Raw genomic sequence first — 19,483 nt, 5'->3', positions numbered from 1 at the left:
CCACTAACCCTCAGACTCAAAGGCACCTACCACTCTCTGTATATGTAATAAAAACTTTCTCCATACATCTCCTTAAAATATAACTCCTCCTCTCCCCCACTCCTTCATTTTAAACACTTGCTTATTTACATAATCGTTGAAACTATGGTATAGAATTATCATAGGTGTGAGTTCAAATTCAAAAGGTATTCAGTCTCTTTTGATAATAATAGACTCGTGAGCTCCATTATTAAATGATGCTACTCTTTGATGTGTGACAGAGAACATTTTGAAAAATCTGGACCATAGTGTTACATTTATATCATCTACCTTTATCCCCACACCTGATTTGCTTCTTGTCCCAACATTCAGGACAGAGAAAGAGTAATAGACTGTGGCTGTCTCAATCTTCAAGCTCCAACAAGTTCCTAGTCACAAATGATAGGCATTCTGGAATATGTGCAGATCAAGAAGCCAGTGGATGCACAGAACATACTTATTGTGCCAACAATTTCTCTCAGCACCAACTTAATCTGCTCAACAATTAGAGATATTGTTTGCCTGATAATTAAATTTCTATCTGGGAACTTTGCCGAGAACACAGGATCACCCAAAATAAAAAATCTTAACAATTTCTTTGCTTAACTTTCTGATTTGCCAAGGGAAGCAGTGGTACAATGCAGCCTGTTAAGCCGACTCAGCTTTTAGCAAGCTCATTCATTTAAAGGTCTTCAGCTTCAAAGAATGATTTTATTTTGCTAAGCTCACGTATTTAAAAATAACACAAAGAATATGTATTTTTTCACAATTTGGCCATTATTGCTTAAGTCGGAATTCATTGCCCATCCCTTAATACCCTCAAGAAAGTACAGATTTTTAAATTGATAATTGTTTTGTGTTGGAAAAAAATTAAGTTAAATGTTTTGTTCATAGATTCATGCTTAGGAATTTAGCATAGAATAACTTGGAACAAAAGTGGCACTTAAAATCAATTGAAGAGATCAGCATGTTCGATTGCAGATTTTGCCCATGTAAAGATTGGCTTAAAGAGTCATTTTGATATCCAAACTTAGTGGGTTTTATTTGATTGCATTGTTGAAACATGTTTACTGCACATTTCTTTACATTAAACCTAGAGTAACTAGACAATTATATTGTGGTAAATGGCATGCTCAGACAAAGTATGAAAATGGCAGAGTTTAGTGGTGATGATTCTTAGTAAATTTACCCATTTATTGAAGAAGTTAAAGAATATTCTTGCTGGGGCAAGATGCAAGACATGATTTTATGAATTAGCCTGAAGAAAATGCAAACCTCCCAACACATTAAAATTAATCGTCAAAATGATTAAGGCACGCCTTGATTTAGGTACTACATTATGACTCTACACCAGTGGGGAAAAATGCTGATAAACTACATTTTGACAAGCGGGGATAGTTTGAACAGAAAATATTAATTTTAACCTTCCTTCCTCCCCCCCCCCCCCCAATCATTGCTAAACAGAATAATTAAAGTTGTAAAGCATTAATTTCATCAATCAAACTCTTGGTCACTTTAATATTGGGTTGATGCCAGCCATGAAAATCTTTTAATTATTTTAATGTTTTTGTTGCACAGAAATACAGAAGTTTACAATCATCAGTTATCTTAAACAGATATTTTAATGTTTCATTAGTACAGACATTAAAATACAAAATTTGAATCTATTTAACAAGATCAATAAGAGAACACTTATTTAAACCAGTGCAGTACAGTACAATACTACAAAATCCATTTGAGCAAATTAAACAGAATTCAAATATTTTATATTTTAAAAGGCCACTATTAAAAGCTATAGATAACAAAAATGCATCAGTATGAATATGACCTTGCTGCAGCCTGAACATATAAAGATAGCAGCTTAATTTTTAAATCAACTTTTCTAGTCTCTCTACTCTCATTTAAGAATTAGCAGCATTTTTTAATTAAAAAACATACCTTCTTCGTGTAACCTACACATCCATTCCATTTGTTCCTAGAGCATCAGTAGAATGAAACACTTATCACATACTTTAAAAAAAATACCAATGCCATAAAGACACAGCTTTATTTAACTGAAAACCAAAGGATTACAAAACGTTACTTGTGTTTTAAGCATCATTTTTAAAAGCAATGAGTAATATTTTATCACATTTATAGCAGTTTATGTGACTTACATTTGTATTTATTTTAAAGACAAAAAATGCTTGGAAGTTTCCAGGGGGCCTCTCAGATCTAGGTGAAGATATTGGTAAGTGGATATAAACAAAGCAGCTATGAATTGTGTTAAGGCAACAAGAATACCATTTTACTGTCCCTTAAGAAAAGGATTTCATTAATCTTAAACATACTTTTATTCATATTCTGAAGACTGATTTTGTATTTCTTCCATTTTCTTTGATTTGGCATTCAGATTTTAATTTTCCATTTCCATAAAGAAAAATAAATAAAGACAGACAAGGTTTTACAACTGTTCTGAAAATTATATATGATTTTTAATTTACTAAAAACAAGTCATTAAATAAAAAGAAACAACATCAGAATGTTGGTAAAGTATCAAAACTTGGTGAAATACAAATCTGGATTTAGTATTGCATTGAGGCATGTTTGTTAAAATGAATTAAGGGTGTTTGGAGGCACCCTGAGGGGTACAACTCCAAGTCTTGTCAAAAACAAATTACTTCAACAGAAAAAAATGACATCTCTATCTGTTCATTTAAAACTACAAGTTAATAGTTTTACAAGATGGTCATATTTTGAATGACTATTTCTTTAAAAACTTTGAAAAAGTGGACATTTTCTTACAGGATAACTGATAAAAGCACAAACTATACTTGCGTATTTTCACTTCTCTTTTGCCAGGCAAATTTGAAAGCAAAATTTCATTTTGAGCATAATTTCCAAAATTAGGTTTTACATTCATTCTGACAGAAATTAAAGCAATTTATTATTTTCAGGCAGAATGAATGTAAAAAAAAATATAATCCATTTCTCAATTTATACTTGCAAGAGGAATGAATTGGATAATTTTGAAATTTGTTTACATTCAAACAATTTATTTCAACTGCTGTTTCAATCTGTGCTAGAAAATCTTTGGAAATAATTTGGGCAAAAAAGTCAGTGAGTAATTAAAAAAGCAAACAACTGTAGATGCGAAATGAAAACAGAAAATGCTGGAAAAACCCTGGTCAGATAAAAATCAGGGAAAGAAATAAAGGTAATATTTCAATTCCATAAAGTTATCAAATGAGAATATTGCCTTTGTTCCTCTCTCCAAGATACTACCTGGCCTGCTGTGTATATTAAGTTTTTTTTTTATTGAAGTCTGTGTGTGCACTATAAAAATCAAGCTAAACTGTTCTAGAAATTGATTTCTGTATAATAAAAAATAAATATTCACATTGGCATGGGATTTACAACAATAGTTGTAGTTCAGCAGAGGCCAGTTATTTGTTCTTAATGAGAATTCTCTAAATTTCTTCTGCTAAACTGTAACTTCATTGTACCAAACAATTTCAAAACTTGCATGAAATTTTGTGAAAAAGATTTAATTTCTCAAATCATTAGCTTAACCACATCCATCTCTTCCAGGTTAAATGTTGAGATGGTAATTTACAAAAGTGCATTGCACTTAAAGATTTGCAGAACTGAAGATGATTCATCTCTGATACGTTAAATTAGAAAACAATGAACATTTTCCTAAACTCAAATGAGATGGTCAAGCTCAATTTAATTGACACCAACCACTGTCACTATTCATAGACAGGGCTCTCCATAATGTTTGGGATAAAGACACTTTTTTCCTTTATTTTCTCCTGTGCACCACAGTTTTGAATTTATAATCATACATTTCACCTGTGATTAAAGTGCACATTCCAGATTTGTTCAAAATTATTTGTATACATTTTGTATACATAGTTCTCCCATTTCAGGACACAATAATAATTATTAAGACATTTATTTGTGAGTACTCAGGTATGTTTAATTGCTTCATTGGTGCCGGTATAAGAGAGCTAGATAGGCTTGCTTCTAAGATTTTGGCCTCTGTAGTTGCCAGTTTTCACCTTGAGGACCAGAGCTGTGCCAATGAAAGTCAAGCCATTATGAGGCTGAAAAACAAGAATAAAACAGTAAGAGAAATTACCCAAACCTTAGGATGACCAAAATCAATTGTTTGGAAGATCTTTACAAAGAAAGAGCCAACTGGGGAGCCCAGTAATTGCAAAGGGACTGTAGGCCAAGGATGCCTGATGACAGAAGAATTCTCATCATAATGAAAAAATCCTCAAAAATATGTCCCACAGATCAGAAACACTCTTCAGGAGGCAGGTGTGGATGTGTTAATGACTACTATCTTCAGAAGACTTCATGAACAGAAGTACAGAGGCTACACTGTTAGCCACAGAAACAGGATGGCCAGATTAGAGTTTGCCAAGAGTATTTAAGTGAGTCTGCAGAATTCTGGAAAAAGGTCTTGTGGACAAATGAGACCCAAAATTAACCTGTATCAAGTGATGGCAAGAGCAAAGTGTGGAGGCATAAAGCAACTGCCCAAGATCCAAAGCATACTACCTCATCTGTGAAACATGGTGGGGGTGATATGACCTGGGCACGTTTGACTGCCACACTCATCTTCATTGATGATGCAACTGCTGATGGCAGTAGCACAATGAGTTCTGATGTATATAGAAACATTTTATCTGCTTATATTTGAGCAAATGCCTCCAAATTCATTGGATGGCACTTCATCCTACATCAAGTTGATGATCCCAAACTTACTGCTTAAGCAACAAAGGAAATTTTCAAAGCTAAAAATTGGAAAATACTTGAATGGCCAAGTTCGTCCCTAGATCCAAATCCAAATCCAAATTAGCATGCCTTCCACATGCTGACGAGAAAACATAAGGGGACAAGTCCCCAAAACAAGCAGGAGCTGAAGATGGCTGCAGTAGAGGCTTGGCAGAACATCACCAGAGAAGATACTCAGCACTTCATGATATCGAGGAATCACAGACTTCAAGCAGTCATCGTAGTCAAGGGATATGCAAAAAAGTACAAAACATGACTATTTAATATATGTACCATTGTTATGTCCAAATATTACAGTGCCCTGAAATTCGAGGACTATGTATATGATCTGATATGACAAAGGGGGCTATGTATTAAAAAGTGCTGACATTTCTACATGGTCAAACCAAAATGTATACAAATAACCTTCAACAAAATCTGGAATGTGCACTTTAAACATTTGTGAATTGTTCGATTACAAATTTAAAACTGAAGCATGGGGCAAATGAAAGGAAAAAAAAGTGCCTTTGTCTCAAACATTATGGAGGGCATTGTATTAACTTGTTTAATTTACAATTGTAGGTCTTTAGAGAAACAGGATTTCAGTGTTTTGAAGTATTAAATCATATGGGGGTGGGGGGGGGGGGGGTGGGGGAATAAAACATGTGCCTAACTCTGCCTTGCATTTATTAGAACAGGATCTCCATGCACTATTTCTGAAGTGTACATCCTGTTTAGCAGGATCACATAGACAGTTGCGATTTGTTGGGCTTTGATAGAAATTTAAATTTTAAGTGGGTCTTCAGATGTTTGATCGACCCATCTATTCTAATATATTATCATTTTATAGTATGTTGGTATTTGATGCATTAAACCTTTTAAGCAAACATTTTCATGTATCACTTGACATTTTCTAGAAGTGTTTGCAATTAAATCTGGGTGTTTCTTCTAGGAGAAACAGCAGTCCGAGAAGTCTTTGAAGAGACTGGAATAAGATCCATATTTAAATCGGTTCTAAGTATCAGGCAACAACACAACCATCCAGGAGCCTTCGGAAAATCAGATTTATACATTATTTGTCGTTTGAAAGCTCTGTCATTTGACATCCATTTTTCCCAAGAAGAGTGCATACGATGTGAATGGATGGACCTTCAAGAGCTGACTAGGACAGAGTATGCAACACCTATCACTAGCAGAATAGCCAAGCTGTTGCTGTATGGATACAAGGAAGGCTTTGACAAGATTGATTTAAAAATGAGAGAATTTTCAGCTGTTTATACAGGTCTCCCCTATAAACTTTACTACAGAGCATTACCAGAGAAATTTGAAACCCAAATTGGCTCTTAAGGAAACAAAAATCTGCTAGAAATATCACGATCCATTGGTTCTTGTGTCCATCCAAATAAATAACAGATGATAGAGATGAAATATAAATTGGTTAAATTGCTACCCTACCCAAAGTGTAGAACTTTGCAATATTTTTGTTCCTATATAATAGTCAGAGATCTGATTGCAGTTCAATTCCAAAAGTGATGTTGAATTCCCCGAGCCAAATGTTTCATTTCAAGTTGTAAAGGTGCATTTCCAAACACCTCATGACTAAACATGGCATTATTGTGATTTCTCTTTACTTCCCCCCCCCCCCCCACCCATATTAAAAAAAATGGACACAGTACATTTATCCTCTTCCTAACTGGCAAATTGTCAAAGTATTGGGATTGTTTGCAGAATGTTTTACAACATTTACAACATATTGAATTTATATCTTGGGTTCATAACCACTGGACTAAAGAATTTTCAAGCTTTGCCAAAAATACATCAATTAACCTTATTGTGCTTGGCCCAATGTTTTCCATGACTTTATTCCTCTTTTCAGTTGAATCAGACCTTTAGCCTTTGTTTTTTCCTCCCTTCCTCATTGGTCCATATTGTATTCTCTCTCAACACTGTTTGGTCCAGAGAATAAGCCTCTACCCAACTCTATTCTTATCCTATTGGTTCAGAGCTCGTCACTCCTGCAGAAAAATTGATTGTGGTTGATTCTACTCCATTAGGTATTTGAACTCTCTCCAGTTCTGTTGTCACTTTATTTCCTTTTTGTAATCTCTCATCATTCACTTTGTATCACAGATTCAGAAGAAAAAACACTACCTTCAGGACCATCCTGTCTAATCTACTAAGTATGAGATGAGGAAGACTTGCAGCACCAACAGGCCCTTTGAGTCTGTGCCAATCATCAAACATTCATTCACACTAATCCCAAAGTTATTTCTACCTACATTGAAATCCACTGCTCCCACCCTCAGACTCTCCCACTCATCTATACACCAGGAGTAATATATTCTCAATAACTAATAACGAACCCATCTTCCTGCATATCTTTGATATCTGAGAGGAGACCCACACAAATATAGAGAGGGTGGGCAAACTGCACTCAGCATCGTGTATCAGGATTAAACTTGGGTTCTCAAGTTATGAGGCAGAAACTCTACTAGCTGCACCACTATGCAATATCGGATTAGTTGTTCATAAGCACATTCATTGATAGAGAGATCCCAGAAACAAAGATTGAGAACTTCTTATTTGTCCAATTTTTTTTTTAAGTGGTATATCACTCGTACGTAGCACTTGCAAACCTAACCAAGCCTTACAAATAGTTGACATCAAATGTAACAGAGAATATCAGTAGAGAGCCAGAGGTATTTAGGAAAGAAAATTTAGACCTTAGACTTTATTCAGCTAAATGATTGCCAAGACAGGAGATAGTAGGACTCAGAGTCAGGAAGTGGCTGAACAAGGAAAGCTTTGGAAATTGCACATCTGGAATATGTTCTAATGATGGAAGAATTAGAGAAGAAAGGAGAGAATTTGACTTCAATACATTGTTGGACCTGGAACACAGGTTGATTATTGATCAAGATATTATGAAAATTGACTGGCAGAACATTTTTTGAAAAGTCAATTTGTACGAAAATGGTGAGAAAGTGAGAAATATGTGCTGCGACCAATAACACACACAATGTCTAATTTAAAAACAGTACTATTTTAAATCAATATCTAGATTCATACAGTATATAATTTAACTTAAATTATTTCAAACAATATTTTTGCAAATTATTCTCAACATAAGGGGTAATAAGGAAGGTCTGATTTGAAATAATAGAAAATGACAGGAGGTACCCAACTTATTACTTGCATTTCAAAGTTTTCCTTAATCCCACCTTAATTAGCAAGCTGGTATATTGATCAATGTGGGGAAGGGCGTGGGGATTTCAGTCAAAGTGGGGGGGGGGGGGGGAAAGAGTCCATTTGAACTCTTTTTTTAATATAAATAGAGTTAAAGAAACTTATTACAAAGGTGAAATTAGGATGAAGGCAATTTTTCTACTTAGCCTCACAAATACAGTTCAGAATGTTAGATATGCAATAATCCCTTCGCTGTAATAATGTTTATTAATGTAAAATTTCAATGCATGAGAAAGCATACAATACAAAATGATTTATTTTTTAATAACATGCCTAACCTACACTACTTTTTGCCAGTATTCAAGAGAAAGTGATGATTAGGAGTAGAGCCATAAAGGACCAATCCAATTTACACAAATCCATTATATTTGATATTCGTAGTAACTTTCTTTATGCTGCTCTACAATTTTCAAAACATACACAACTGTTTGTAAATCCAAATTTACCACAACATGTAATTTGAGAAGCAACTCCATCGAAAATAAAACTGCATCCTAACTGAATCAAAACTATCCTCACAACTTTTGATGAGATTTGATGATGCATGCAGATTAAATATTTAGAAAGCTGTAAATACCACATGGAGCAAAGAACCAATGAATTATTACAATCAGAATAAAAACTGGAAAGATTTTAACCGAGCAATATAGAATTATCTGGATACGAAACAGCTCCATTTTGGAATCTACTCATGCTATTAAATAATTTAAGCCAATCAAACAGAGAATTTGACCAGTAGCCACACGGTAGTATATGTGACCATTTATCTAAATATAGCGTTGCATCGACTGCACCTTGAAATCAAATTATACATTAGTGATGAACAAATTATTACATTGTTCCATATACTGAATATAAAGGACATTTTTAAATTAGTGTTTACCTTTGTGCAATTTAAAGAAACAAAGATGTGATGATTCTTGATTAAAATCACATTTTATGTCGCCTGATAGTGCACAGTTAATTTATTGCAGTTCGTTAAACTGCTGAAACAACTCAAGACCATGGCGACACAATACTGTGTACACTTGTACCTTTCACAGCAATTAAACAGTCATATCAAAAGTTAAATCAATACTATTTTTAAATAAAAAAGGAAAATGCTAGAATTGGGATGATTACGAACACTTTGCAGACATTGGCAGAAACAGAATGGCTTTCTGTCCTGGTCCAGTTTTTGGTCCGGGTTTGTATTGTCCAGTTCTTTTCAGAGCAACATACCAATTTTCATATTTCTTTGAACGATATGTATTGTAGTTATTTGGTTCCAATCTTTCATGAAAAAAGCATTCATCTGTTGCCAATTTCTAGGAAAAAAAAACAAAAACTGCAGTTAATTTTTTTTAAAAGACAAAGGTGGTTTGTTCTGGAAGTGCTTAGAAGGTCAAGAAACATCAGTGGGAAGAGAAACAAAACTTATTTGGGTTGAAAGTGAAAGAGCAAGAAGACAAGCCTCTCAATTTGCAGAGGGTGTCCACAATTGTCTGTAAACCACAGTTTTTTCAAGGAAAGAATTATTTTGAAACTAGTTGGAACAAAATGATAAAGAACCAACTTAAACTTATCTGGAGGAAAAAAAGAGGGTTGATCTGACATGGTTCAAATGAATAGCAAGTCCCAAGGATTGCAATGTGCCTGGCCTTGTCTTACACAGGGTATCATTTGATCTGTCTGAAGTCTGAAGAGAGGGAGTAGGATAAAGAATTGACCTGACATTGACAGGAAAATGAGGGTCATCTTTGTAGACTGAACGGTGTTGAACAATGTGGTCATAAAATCTGTCTAGTATATTCATTGTAGAGTAGTCCATACCCCGAATCCAATTCACAAAATTCACATTATTACAAAGGTGAAATTAGGATGAAGGCAATTTTTCTACTTAGCCTCAGTAGTATATGTGACCATTTATCTAAATATAGTGTTGCATCGACTGCACCTTGAAATCAAATTATACATTAGTGATGAACAAATTATTACATTGTTCCATATACTGAATATAAAGGACATTTTTAAATTAGTGTTTATCTTTGTGCAATTTAAAGAAACAAAGATGTGATGAACTTGATTAAAATCACATTTTATGTAGCCTGATAGTACTAGGAAGGATTGTTTGGGTTTATGTATGTTGGGATGGGGAAAAAGTAAAGAGCAAGTACTGCATCTCCTATACTTGCATTGGCATGTCCCCTGCACGTGGTTGAGATGGAAGAATGGATCAGGGAGAGGCCGAGAGAACTCACTTCAGAATGCTGAATGGGAAGGGAAAGACATATCTGGTGGTGGAAATTCTGTTGGAGGTTGCAAGATTATAAATGACGTATAAAGACATGAAGAAATTATATAATTATAATTGAATGTGGAATCTTGAGGATGGGAGTGAATAAGGGACCCTCCTTTTTCTGGCCGGAGGAGAGAGTTAAAGCAAAGGAAAGAAACATTGAGTCCCCCTTCATCTACATAGGGGGAAAGGCATGGTTAAAGAAAAAAAAGAACATCTCTGAAGAAGCAGGAATGTGAAAAAGATCATCATCCAAAATGAAACTGGACGAACAAAACAGAATCCTTGCAGGAAGCAATGACGAGTGGTCAAAATAGTCAAGGGCTTACAATTATGTAGGTAGCTAATATTCCCCCAAATGTAGATACAAATGTCAAGAGTCAGAAATGCACTGTTGGAATTGACCAGAAAAGTGATTAGTTTTGAACGCTTGCACAAGGAAGCAGCACCAGAGTCAAGGTTATGCAGGACGAGAAAACACCCTTCTACCTGACTCATCCGTATTAAATAAGGTGCCATGAGCTATTCCCTTTTGCCTGTATTTGGCCAACATCCCCCAAAACCTTTCCTATCCATATACCTCTCCAACTGTTTCTTTAAAAATTATAATTATTTCTGCTTCCACCCACTACCTCCAGCAATTTACTGAAAATTTGCCTCTCGACCTCTAAACCTTTTCCCCCCAAAAAAGGTTTCCCTTAAACCTGTGCATTCTAGTTTTAGATTTCTTCTACCCTTGGAACAAGACTGTAACCATCCGTGTTAATTTTGTCCCTCATGATTTTATATACCTCAGCCTTCTTTGCTCCAAGGAAAACAGTGGAAATATTAGCAACCAGAACAGTACACAATTATCCAGTCTCACCAACAACTTGTACAGTTGTAATGCAATGTCCAAGCCCTTCTACTCAAATACTCCAACCAATGAAAGCAAGTGTGTAAAATGTCTTCATCACTCTGTTGCTATTTCCAGAAGGGCTCCACAAAAGATTTCTGCATAATAATGCATGGAATTGAATGTACTGGTATGGGAAGAGGATTGGTTAAGCAATAGAAAACAAAGTTGGAATAAATGAGTGTTTCTCTAGTTGGGAGTGGTTAGGGGGGTTCCACAGGAATCAGTGCTGCGCCTCAACAAAATACAATTTGGAAGAACCAACAAATGTAGTACATCGAAGTTTACTGATGACACTAAATTAAATGGAAAAGCAAATTGTATTGCGGAGAAAGAGAATCTGTAAAAAAATATAAATAGGTTAAATGAAAGAGAAAAGACCTGACAGAGTACAATGTCAATAAATATGAGGTCATCTCCGGAAAAAGAATTGTATATCAGACTATTATTTTAAAAGGTGATGCTGTTGTGCAGACACATCTTGGAGCATTTGTGCATAAATCACAAAAATTTAGTTTGTATATTATCAGTTCGGCCTTCATTGCCAGAGGGATTAAATTTAAGAACGGGTTCTACTAGAAAAGGGTTCTAGGGAGTCCAGACCTGGAATAATATGAAGTAACCTCCAGTTCTGGTCTCCTGCCCTGAGAAAAGATATACTGGCTTTGGAAGTAGTGCAGAGGAGGTTTATCAGGCTGATTCCAGAAATAGTCATCTTGAGGAGTGATTGATTAGCCTGGAACTACTGTTTAAAAGATAGGGTGGGGAGGAGATAATTTTATAGACAAATTATGAAAGAAATAGATAAGATTGAAACAGGGAAGTGGTATCCCCAAACAGGCAAGAGTAGAACAGGGAACAGAGCCTCAGGCTTTAGGGAGGTAGACTCAAGACTAACACAAGGAAGAACTGCTACTTCAGACAGTTATGAATCTGTGGAATTTTCTATCAAGGAAGCAGCACATTTCGCTGGAGGAATATCAGTGGGAGAAAAGTACAATTGTCAATATTGCAGGCTGGAACTTTTCATCAGGTCTGCCTTATTTGCCTTATTGAATGTATTCAAGTGACAAATCACTTTTTGAAGAATTGGAGAATTAAAGGTTTATTAAGAGCAAACAGGAAAGTAGAGCAGAGTTCATAGCCAGACAGCCATAATCATATTGAATAGCAGAACAGGGCTGAGGGGCCTTTATAACCAACTCCTGCTCCTATTACTTATGTTCTTATAACACTTGTATACAACCTTAAGTTCAAATTTATAATTCTAAATTTTAAACATTTCACATTTGTGTTAATATTAGGCATACATTGATAAATGTTAAAAAGTATTGTATTATAAGAAAACAATGCAAAGAAAAAAAAATCAGGGAAATAAATTACCACTATTCCATTTTTATTCTAAAAATAGTTCTAATTTTAGCTTTTATTGGCAGCCCAATGGTCCGGAATATATTTATATTTTAGACAAATTTCAGTGCAGGGAAAAGTGACAGGTGAGCATTAAAGCAGAGTAAAGTTGGAGACATCCTCCTTCACTGTGCCAAATGTGACAGTCTTGTCCAAGCAAAGTGGTGTCAGGTTCATGTCACACTGCAGAGGTTCAAGCATAAGATTCTAGGCCAACTCTTCAATATCTCATTGAGGGGCTACGAGTTGAGTTAGATTGATTGGGTGGTGTTTATGGGGGAGTTGACTTTGGATAGACAATGGAAAGCATTCACAGACCTAATGGAGAAATTGCAAAAATCGTTTATACCGGTTTGGCATAAAAATAAACCAAAAAAGGTGACTCAACCGTGGATAAGAAGGGAAATGAGAGACAGCATTAGCTCCAAAGAGAGAGCATATCAATTGGCCAAAAAAAGTACCACGACCGAAGACTGGGAGCAGTTCAAGATGCACCAAAGGAGGACAAAGGGATTAATCAAGAGAGCAAAAATAAATTACGAAAGTAAGCTTGCAGCAAATATAAAAACCGACTGCAAAAGCTTTTATAAATATGTCAAGAGGAAAAGATTGGTGATATCCAGAGTAGGTCCTTTGCAGTCGGAATCAGGGGAATATATAATAGGGAATAAGGAAATGGCAGACCAATTAAATTCTTACTTTAGTTCTGTTTTTACAAGAGAGGATACAAATAACCTCCCAAGGATGTTGGGAAACATAGAGACTAATGCAAGGGAGGAACTGAAAGAAATCAGTATCGCTAAGGACATGGTCTTGGGGAAATTGATGGGATTGAAGGCAGATAAATCCCAAGGGCCTGATAATCTACATCTTAGGGTACTCAAGGAAGTGGCCATTCAGATAGCAGATGCTTTAAGAATTATTTTCCAGAACTCGATAGACTCAGGATCAGTACCCATGGATTCGAGGGTAGCTAATGTTACCCCACTATTTAAAAAGGGGGGTAGAGAAAAAGTGGGGAATTATCGGCCGGTGAGCCTTACATCAGTAGTGGGCAAAATGATGGAATCCATTATTAAGGATGTAATAGCGGAGCATATGACTAGCAGAGAAGGGATCGGACGGAGTCAACGTGGATTTACAAAAGGTAAATCATGCTTGACAAATCTATTGGAATTCTTTGAGATGGTGACAGGTAAAATAGATGGGGGAGAGCCAGTGGATGTGGTGTACCTGGACTTACAAAAGGCCTTTGATAAGGTCCCGCATAAACGACTGGCTTCCAAAATCAAGGCTCATGGGATTGGGGGAAAAGTATTGATGTGGATTGAGAACCGGCTGGCAGGTAGAAGACAGAGAGTTGGGATAAATGGCTCGTTTTCTGAGTGGCAGGCGGTGACCATTGGGGTGCCACAGGGATCTGTACTGTGACCCCAGCTGTTCACAATTTACATTAATGATCTGGATGAGGGGATTGGATGTAATATCTCCAAATTTGCAGATGACACTAAGCTAGGAGGGGTTGTGTGCACGGAAGAGGGGGTCAGGAAGCTCCAGTGTGATTTGGATAAATTGAGGGACTGGGCAGATACATGGCAAATGCACTACAATGTGGATAAATGTGAGGTTTGGTAATACAAACCGGAGGGCAGATTATTATTTGAATGGCAATAGATTAAGAGATGGGGAAGTGCAGAGAGACCTAGGGGTACTTGTACATCAGTCTCTGAAGGCGAGCATGCAGGTGCAGCAGGCGGTTAAAAAGGCAAATGGTATGTTGGCCTTCATATCAAGAGGGTTTGAGTATAGGAACAAGGATACCTTACTGCAGCTGTACAGGGCCTTGGTGAGACCACACCTGGAGTATTGTGTTCAGTTTTGGTCACCTTATCTAAGGAAGGATGTTCTTGCAATGGAGGGAGTGCAGAGGCGATTCACCAGGCTGATACCTGGAATGGCAGGAATGACTTATGAGGAAAGATTGCGCAAATTGGGATTGTACTCCCTGGAGTTTAGAAGATTGAGAGGGGATCTCATAGGGACATAAAATTCTGGCAGGACTGGACAGAATGGATGCAGATGGGATGTTTCCAATGATGGGAAAATCCAGAACCCAGGGCCATGGTTTGAGGATAATAGGCAAACCATTTAGGACCGAGATGAAGAGGAATTTCTATACCCAGAAGGTGGTGCATCTGTGGAATTCATTGCCACAGAGGGCAGTAGAGGCAGGTTCATTAAATATATTTAAGAGGGAATTAGATATATTTCTTCAGTATAAGGGTATTAAATGTTACGGAGAAGGCGGGGACGGGGTACCGAACTTTAAGATCAGCCATGATCTCGTTGAATGGCGGAGCAGGAAGGGTCGAATGACCTACTCCTGCTCCTATCTTCTATGTTTCTATGAGATTGTTGGTGTCATCTTTCAGATGTGACAAAAACCCATATGCCACCTAGAGTGCACTGAAATAATGCGTCTTTTAGGAGAGCAGCAGGGAGTTATCCCAGTGTCCTGATGAACGTTTATCTTTTGACATTACTGAAGATCATTACCATGTAACATGAATATTAAGTGTCATAAATCCTAGAATACAGAGGCAATTACACAGAGAAAAGTGGATTTTTTAGTAATTTTCTTTGGATGTTAAGGAAGAAATATGAAAATCACAAGCTTCTCTTCCTTGTATTTCTTTATTCGAAGATGAACACTTACAGAGATGAGTTCTAATTCTGGCAACTGCATGGATATTGCTGACCTGGAAAATTAATTTCCTTCAAGTTTATTCTGAGGTCATATTACTTCAGAGTTGGAAAAGTAGTGAAAGTATAAAGCCTGCAAATATTTCCATGAAGTTCAATCAAATTTTAAAATAGATAATAAAATTATTTGGCAAAGTCATAAATGTTGAACACAGATATGATCATTTTTAATTCCAAACATATAAATATAATTAACTCAGAACTCCTCAGCATTAGCATAGCACAGTTTGTTCAATAACCAAACTGTAAAAAGCAGCTCCAAATAATTTAATTGATCTTTTGAAAGGTAACGGTCTAATATAGCAAGTCCTCTTTTAAAACTACGTATTCTTGCTCCTCTTCGTCAAAGGTCACTATTTTCTACTCCAGTGAGGCCTTTACACAGGGAATCAGATCTCATTGAAGCTAAGATAAAGCAGTTGGATGTTTATTGTTCTCACAATAGAGCTGCCAAAATATAGGCAGAGGGCTGGATAAAGAAATAGGATTGAAGAGAATGGAAAATAAGAGCAATTCTAAAGGCATCTGGAGAGGAAAAATAACATGAAACCAAATATAAAGACTGCAGGTTATACTGTTTCCCTGCCTCAATTTACAATATTCCCAAACTCTTCTCCAATTTCGTTTTATCCCTCTTGAAGATAGTTACTTCCACTGAGATGCACCTACACTAATTAACAAATGATACATTTCCAAATAGCCACTGGATGCACCTTCAATGCATCTCTTCAAACCAATCATTATATTTTAAAATCTGTGGCAAGACTGGATACACTCTTTACCTTATTGCACAGTCCAATATCAATTACTGAGAGTCTGGATGGAGTACCTGGCTGAGTCTCAAAAATCTGTGCTGACCAACTTACCAAGGTATTCACGGATATCTTCAACATCTCACTCCAGCAGAGCATGGTACCCACCTGTTTCAAACATGCTTCAATCAAACCAGTTCCCAAGAAAAATGTAGTAACCTGCCTTAACGAAGCACATCAGCTCCTGTCTGAGTGGTGACATGGATCTATTCCAATTTGCCTACCATAGCAACAGGTCTACGGCCATCTCACTGGCTCTACACAAAGCCCTGGAACACCTGGGCAGCAAAAATGCATTCATCATGTTCTTTATTGACATTTAACACCATCATCCCCTCAAAACTGATCAGCAAACACCAAGACCTGGGGTTAACATGCCACTATGTAATTGGATCATGGATTACCTCACCTCCAGACCACAATCAGTGATGATTGGTAAGAACATCTCCACAGTCTCCATTAGTACCAGAGGAGCACAGAGGTGTGTTCTTCGCCCCCTGCTCTACTCAATATATACCTATGGCTATGTGGCTCGGTATCTGCAAATTTGCCAACGATACCACAGTAGTGAGTTGTATAAAGAAAGGTGATGAGTCAGCATACAGGAGGGAGATTGAAAACTTGGCTGAATGGTGCATCAATAACAACCTTGCACTCAATGTCACCAAAACTAAGGAACTGATTGTTGACTTCAGGAAGAGAAAGCTAGAGGTATAAAAGCCAGTGATCATTGGGGGATCAAAGGTAGAGAGGATGAGAAAATTTGTGTTCCTTGGAGTCACCATCTCTGAGGATCTTTCCTGGACCCAACACACTAATGGCATCATGAAAAAGCATGCCAGTGCCTCTCATTCCTCAGGATTTTTGCAGAGTTTTGATGTGACATCAGAAACCCTGCCAAATTTCTACAGATTAAATGGTGGAAAGTGTGCTGACTGGCTGCATCATGTTCTGGTATGGGGATACCAATACCCCCCGAGTGTAAAATCCTCTAAAAGGTAGCAGACACAACCAAGGATATCACAGGTAAAACCCTCCCCACTATAGAGAATATCTAAAGGCAACATTGCTGATGGAGAGCAGCAATTATCAAAGATCTGCACCACTCAGCATGCTGTTCTTGCTGCTGCCATCAGGATAGAGGTATAGATGCCACAAGACTCATACCACCAGGTTCAGGAACAGCTGCTACCCCTCCACCATCAGACTCCTCAACAACAAACTCAGTGACTGTTATATGTGGATGAAACATGACCCCCTACCTGTCTGCAATGTGTGTATTGTAGGTGATCATGTGTCCTTCCCATCTGAAACTTATTTGGAAGTCACATCACCTGTCAATCAAGATTGGATTCCAGCCACCCATTAGTGCACAACTTGCTATTGGTTAACTTAAATCACCTAGTGCCATTATTGGCACAGATTAGCACTGTATACGACATCAATGCACAGCACTGCCTCATGGTCCAAGCCCCGTACATCCCTCCATGCCAGGTCACTACTGTGGAAATTGCTGTAAGTATTGCTGGTAAGGTATGCACTACACTGAAGCTGAGCCATAGTACTGCTATAGATCAATTCTTGCAGGGAGCCACACCCATTAGCCAGGGAATAGGATGTGTATATGAGTCCCTGTTTGTAGTGTGAGAGTGGGTCGAGTATAGATTTACTGTTGTTGGAATCCAACTGAAGTCAGAGGTGATTGTCGCTTAAGTGAAATAATGGGAGCTCCATTTAATGTTCTCCCTTTTTGTTTCCTGTATGTTAATTGAAGTTACATGTGATTGTCGCACTGGTGAATAGACTAGTCTCTCTGTGAACCCATTGAACCTGTCACTCTCATGTTGAGAAGAGAATCTTATTTAAGCACTCTTTTGCACTTCATTAATTTTTTTAAAAATTCTCTAATTCAGGCAGCATCCTGGTACATTTCCTCTGCACACTTGCGAAAGCTTCCATATCCTTCCCAAATGAGGAATCAGAACTGAACACAATACTCCAAGTGTGGTTTAACTTGAGTTTTATAGACCTGCAACATTACCTCGTGGCTCTAAAACTCAATTTCCCAACTAACGAAGGCTACACAACTGAATAGGCCAAAAACATCTTGTCTTTACTTTTTATGGATCCTATGTGGCCTGCTGAGTTTCTTCAGCACTTTTGTGCATTGCAGTAGACCATATGTCTTCTTAGCCACCTGATCAACTTGTGCTGCAACTTGGAACATTCTGTGATCCTCTGTACTAAGAATCCTGCCATTATCCATGTATTCACACAAATTATCTATATCCTCGTTAAGTCTTTTTGACCTCACAGCCAACACAACCACCCAACATTATCACCAACAACTTTGAAAGTATTATACTTGATTCCTTCATGTGAGATCATTGGTGTACACAACTGGGGCACCAAGCACCAACCTCTGCATCATCTTCTAGTCACATCTTCCCAACTCAAAAATGTCCAATTTATTCTTTTTTTTGTGCCAATTATTAACCCTCAATCCACTCCAGTATATTGAACTCAATAGAATCAGTAATCAGTTCTGACTTTGTCTACTAATCTTGCATCATACTGGAAGCATCTAACATCCCAAATACACAATTAATTCTTTGTTCTGCCATTAGAGCAACAATTAAACTTACATTTGCCAAACTTGATTTCTATTTCATAGCCCAATCCTAATATTATTTCCTAAATGTCTCTATTACCACTGACGTAATAGATTTCAGTAATTTATTTATCACTGATGTCTGACTATCTGGACTTTAGTTCCCTGCTTTCTCTATCCTCAATCTTAAATAGTGTGGTTATATTTGATACTACAGTATTCAATCTGAAGGAACAGTTCTAATCAATGGCATTCTGGAAGATAAAAACCAGTGCATCCAGTATTTCCAGAAAACTCAAGATACAGGTTGTCATGTCCAGAGAATGTGTGTTTCAGTCTCAATTTCTTCAGCACTAGTTTTTTTTTGTGCAGTGATTTCTTTGCTCTTCATTCACTCATCTTCCAGGGAGTCTGAAAGCCTGAAAAAATAATTTATGCTCATCATGTTCTCATTCCCTTCCATAACTTATCATCTCTCGTTCTGTAAAGGATTCACGTTAATTTGTTGCTCATTATTTCATAGCTTTGCTTTGTTTCATGCTGGACTATCTGACTGAACAATACCCTGTTCCATCTTTGTCAAATCAGGAAAGAGATAAAGGTACACAATCCTTTATCCAGAACCCTTGGGGGACAATGGGTTCAGAATTTCAGATGTTTCTGGATTTTGGAAAGCCCACTTG

At 37.0% G+C, this 19,483-nt stretch overlaps 2 protein-coding genes across 6 annotated transcripts in view; one reads left to right on the top strand and one right to left on the bottom strand.

The window, feature by feature from the left end:
- The window catches only part of nudt6 (nudix (nucleoside diphosphate linked moiety X)-type motif 6), a 111,550-nt gene extending 103,251 nt beyond the window's left edge, over positions 1-8,299 (top strand). For all 3 annotated transcript variants that reach the window (XM_069925216.1, XM_069925218.1, XM_069925217.1), the window contains 2 exons: positions 2,194-2,248; positions 5,738-8,299. In XM_069925216.1, coding sequence (XP_069781317.1) covers positions 2,194-2,248; positions 5,738-6,132 — 450 coding nt within the window. In that variant the 3' untranslated portion in view covers positions 6,133-8,299. The remainder of the gene's footprint in view (positions 1-2,193; positions 2,249-5,737) is intronic.
- The window catches only part of fgf2 (fibroblast growth factor 2), an 84,444-nt gene continuing 66,550 nt past the window's right edge, over positions 1,590-19,483 (bottom strand). Inside the window, exons 3-4 of one of the 3 annotated variants that reach the window (XM_069925222.1) lie at positions 9,253-9,338; positions 1,590-4,106 (exon numbers count right to left, since the gene is read on the bottom strand). In XM_069925222.1, the coding sequence (XP_069781323.1) occupies positions 4,091-4,106; positions 9,253-9,338 (102 nt within the window). In that variant the 3' untranslated portion in view covers positions 1,590-4,090. Of the gene's footprint in view, positions 4,107-7,865; positions 9,339-19,483 lie in introns of those variants that run through there. The other 2 variants (XM_069925219.1, XM_069925220.1) reach the window with 2 other exon arrangements.

Source organism: Narcine bancroftii, chromosome 3 (genome assembly GCF_036971445.1).
Source record: "Narcine bancroftii isolate sNarBan1 chromosome 3, sNarBan1.hap1, whole genome shotgun sequence".
In the NCBI taxonomy this organism is placed as follows: domain Eukaryota; kingdom Metazoa; phylum Chordata; class Chondrichthyes; order Torpediniformes; family Narcinidae; genus Narcine; species Narcine bancroftii.
Note: the sequence above shows the minus strand (reverse complement) of the source record. Positions and strands in the feature narration are given on the sequence as shown.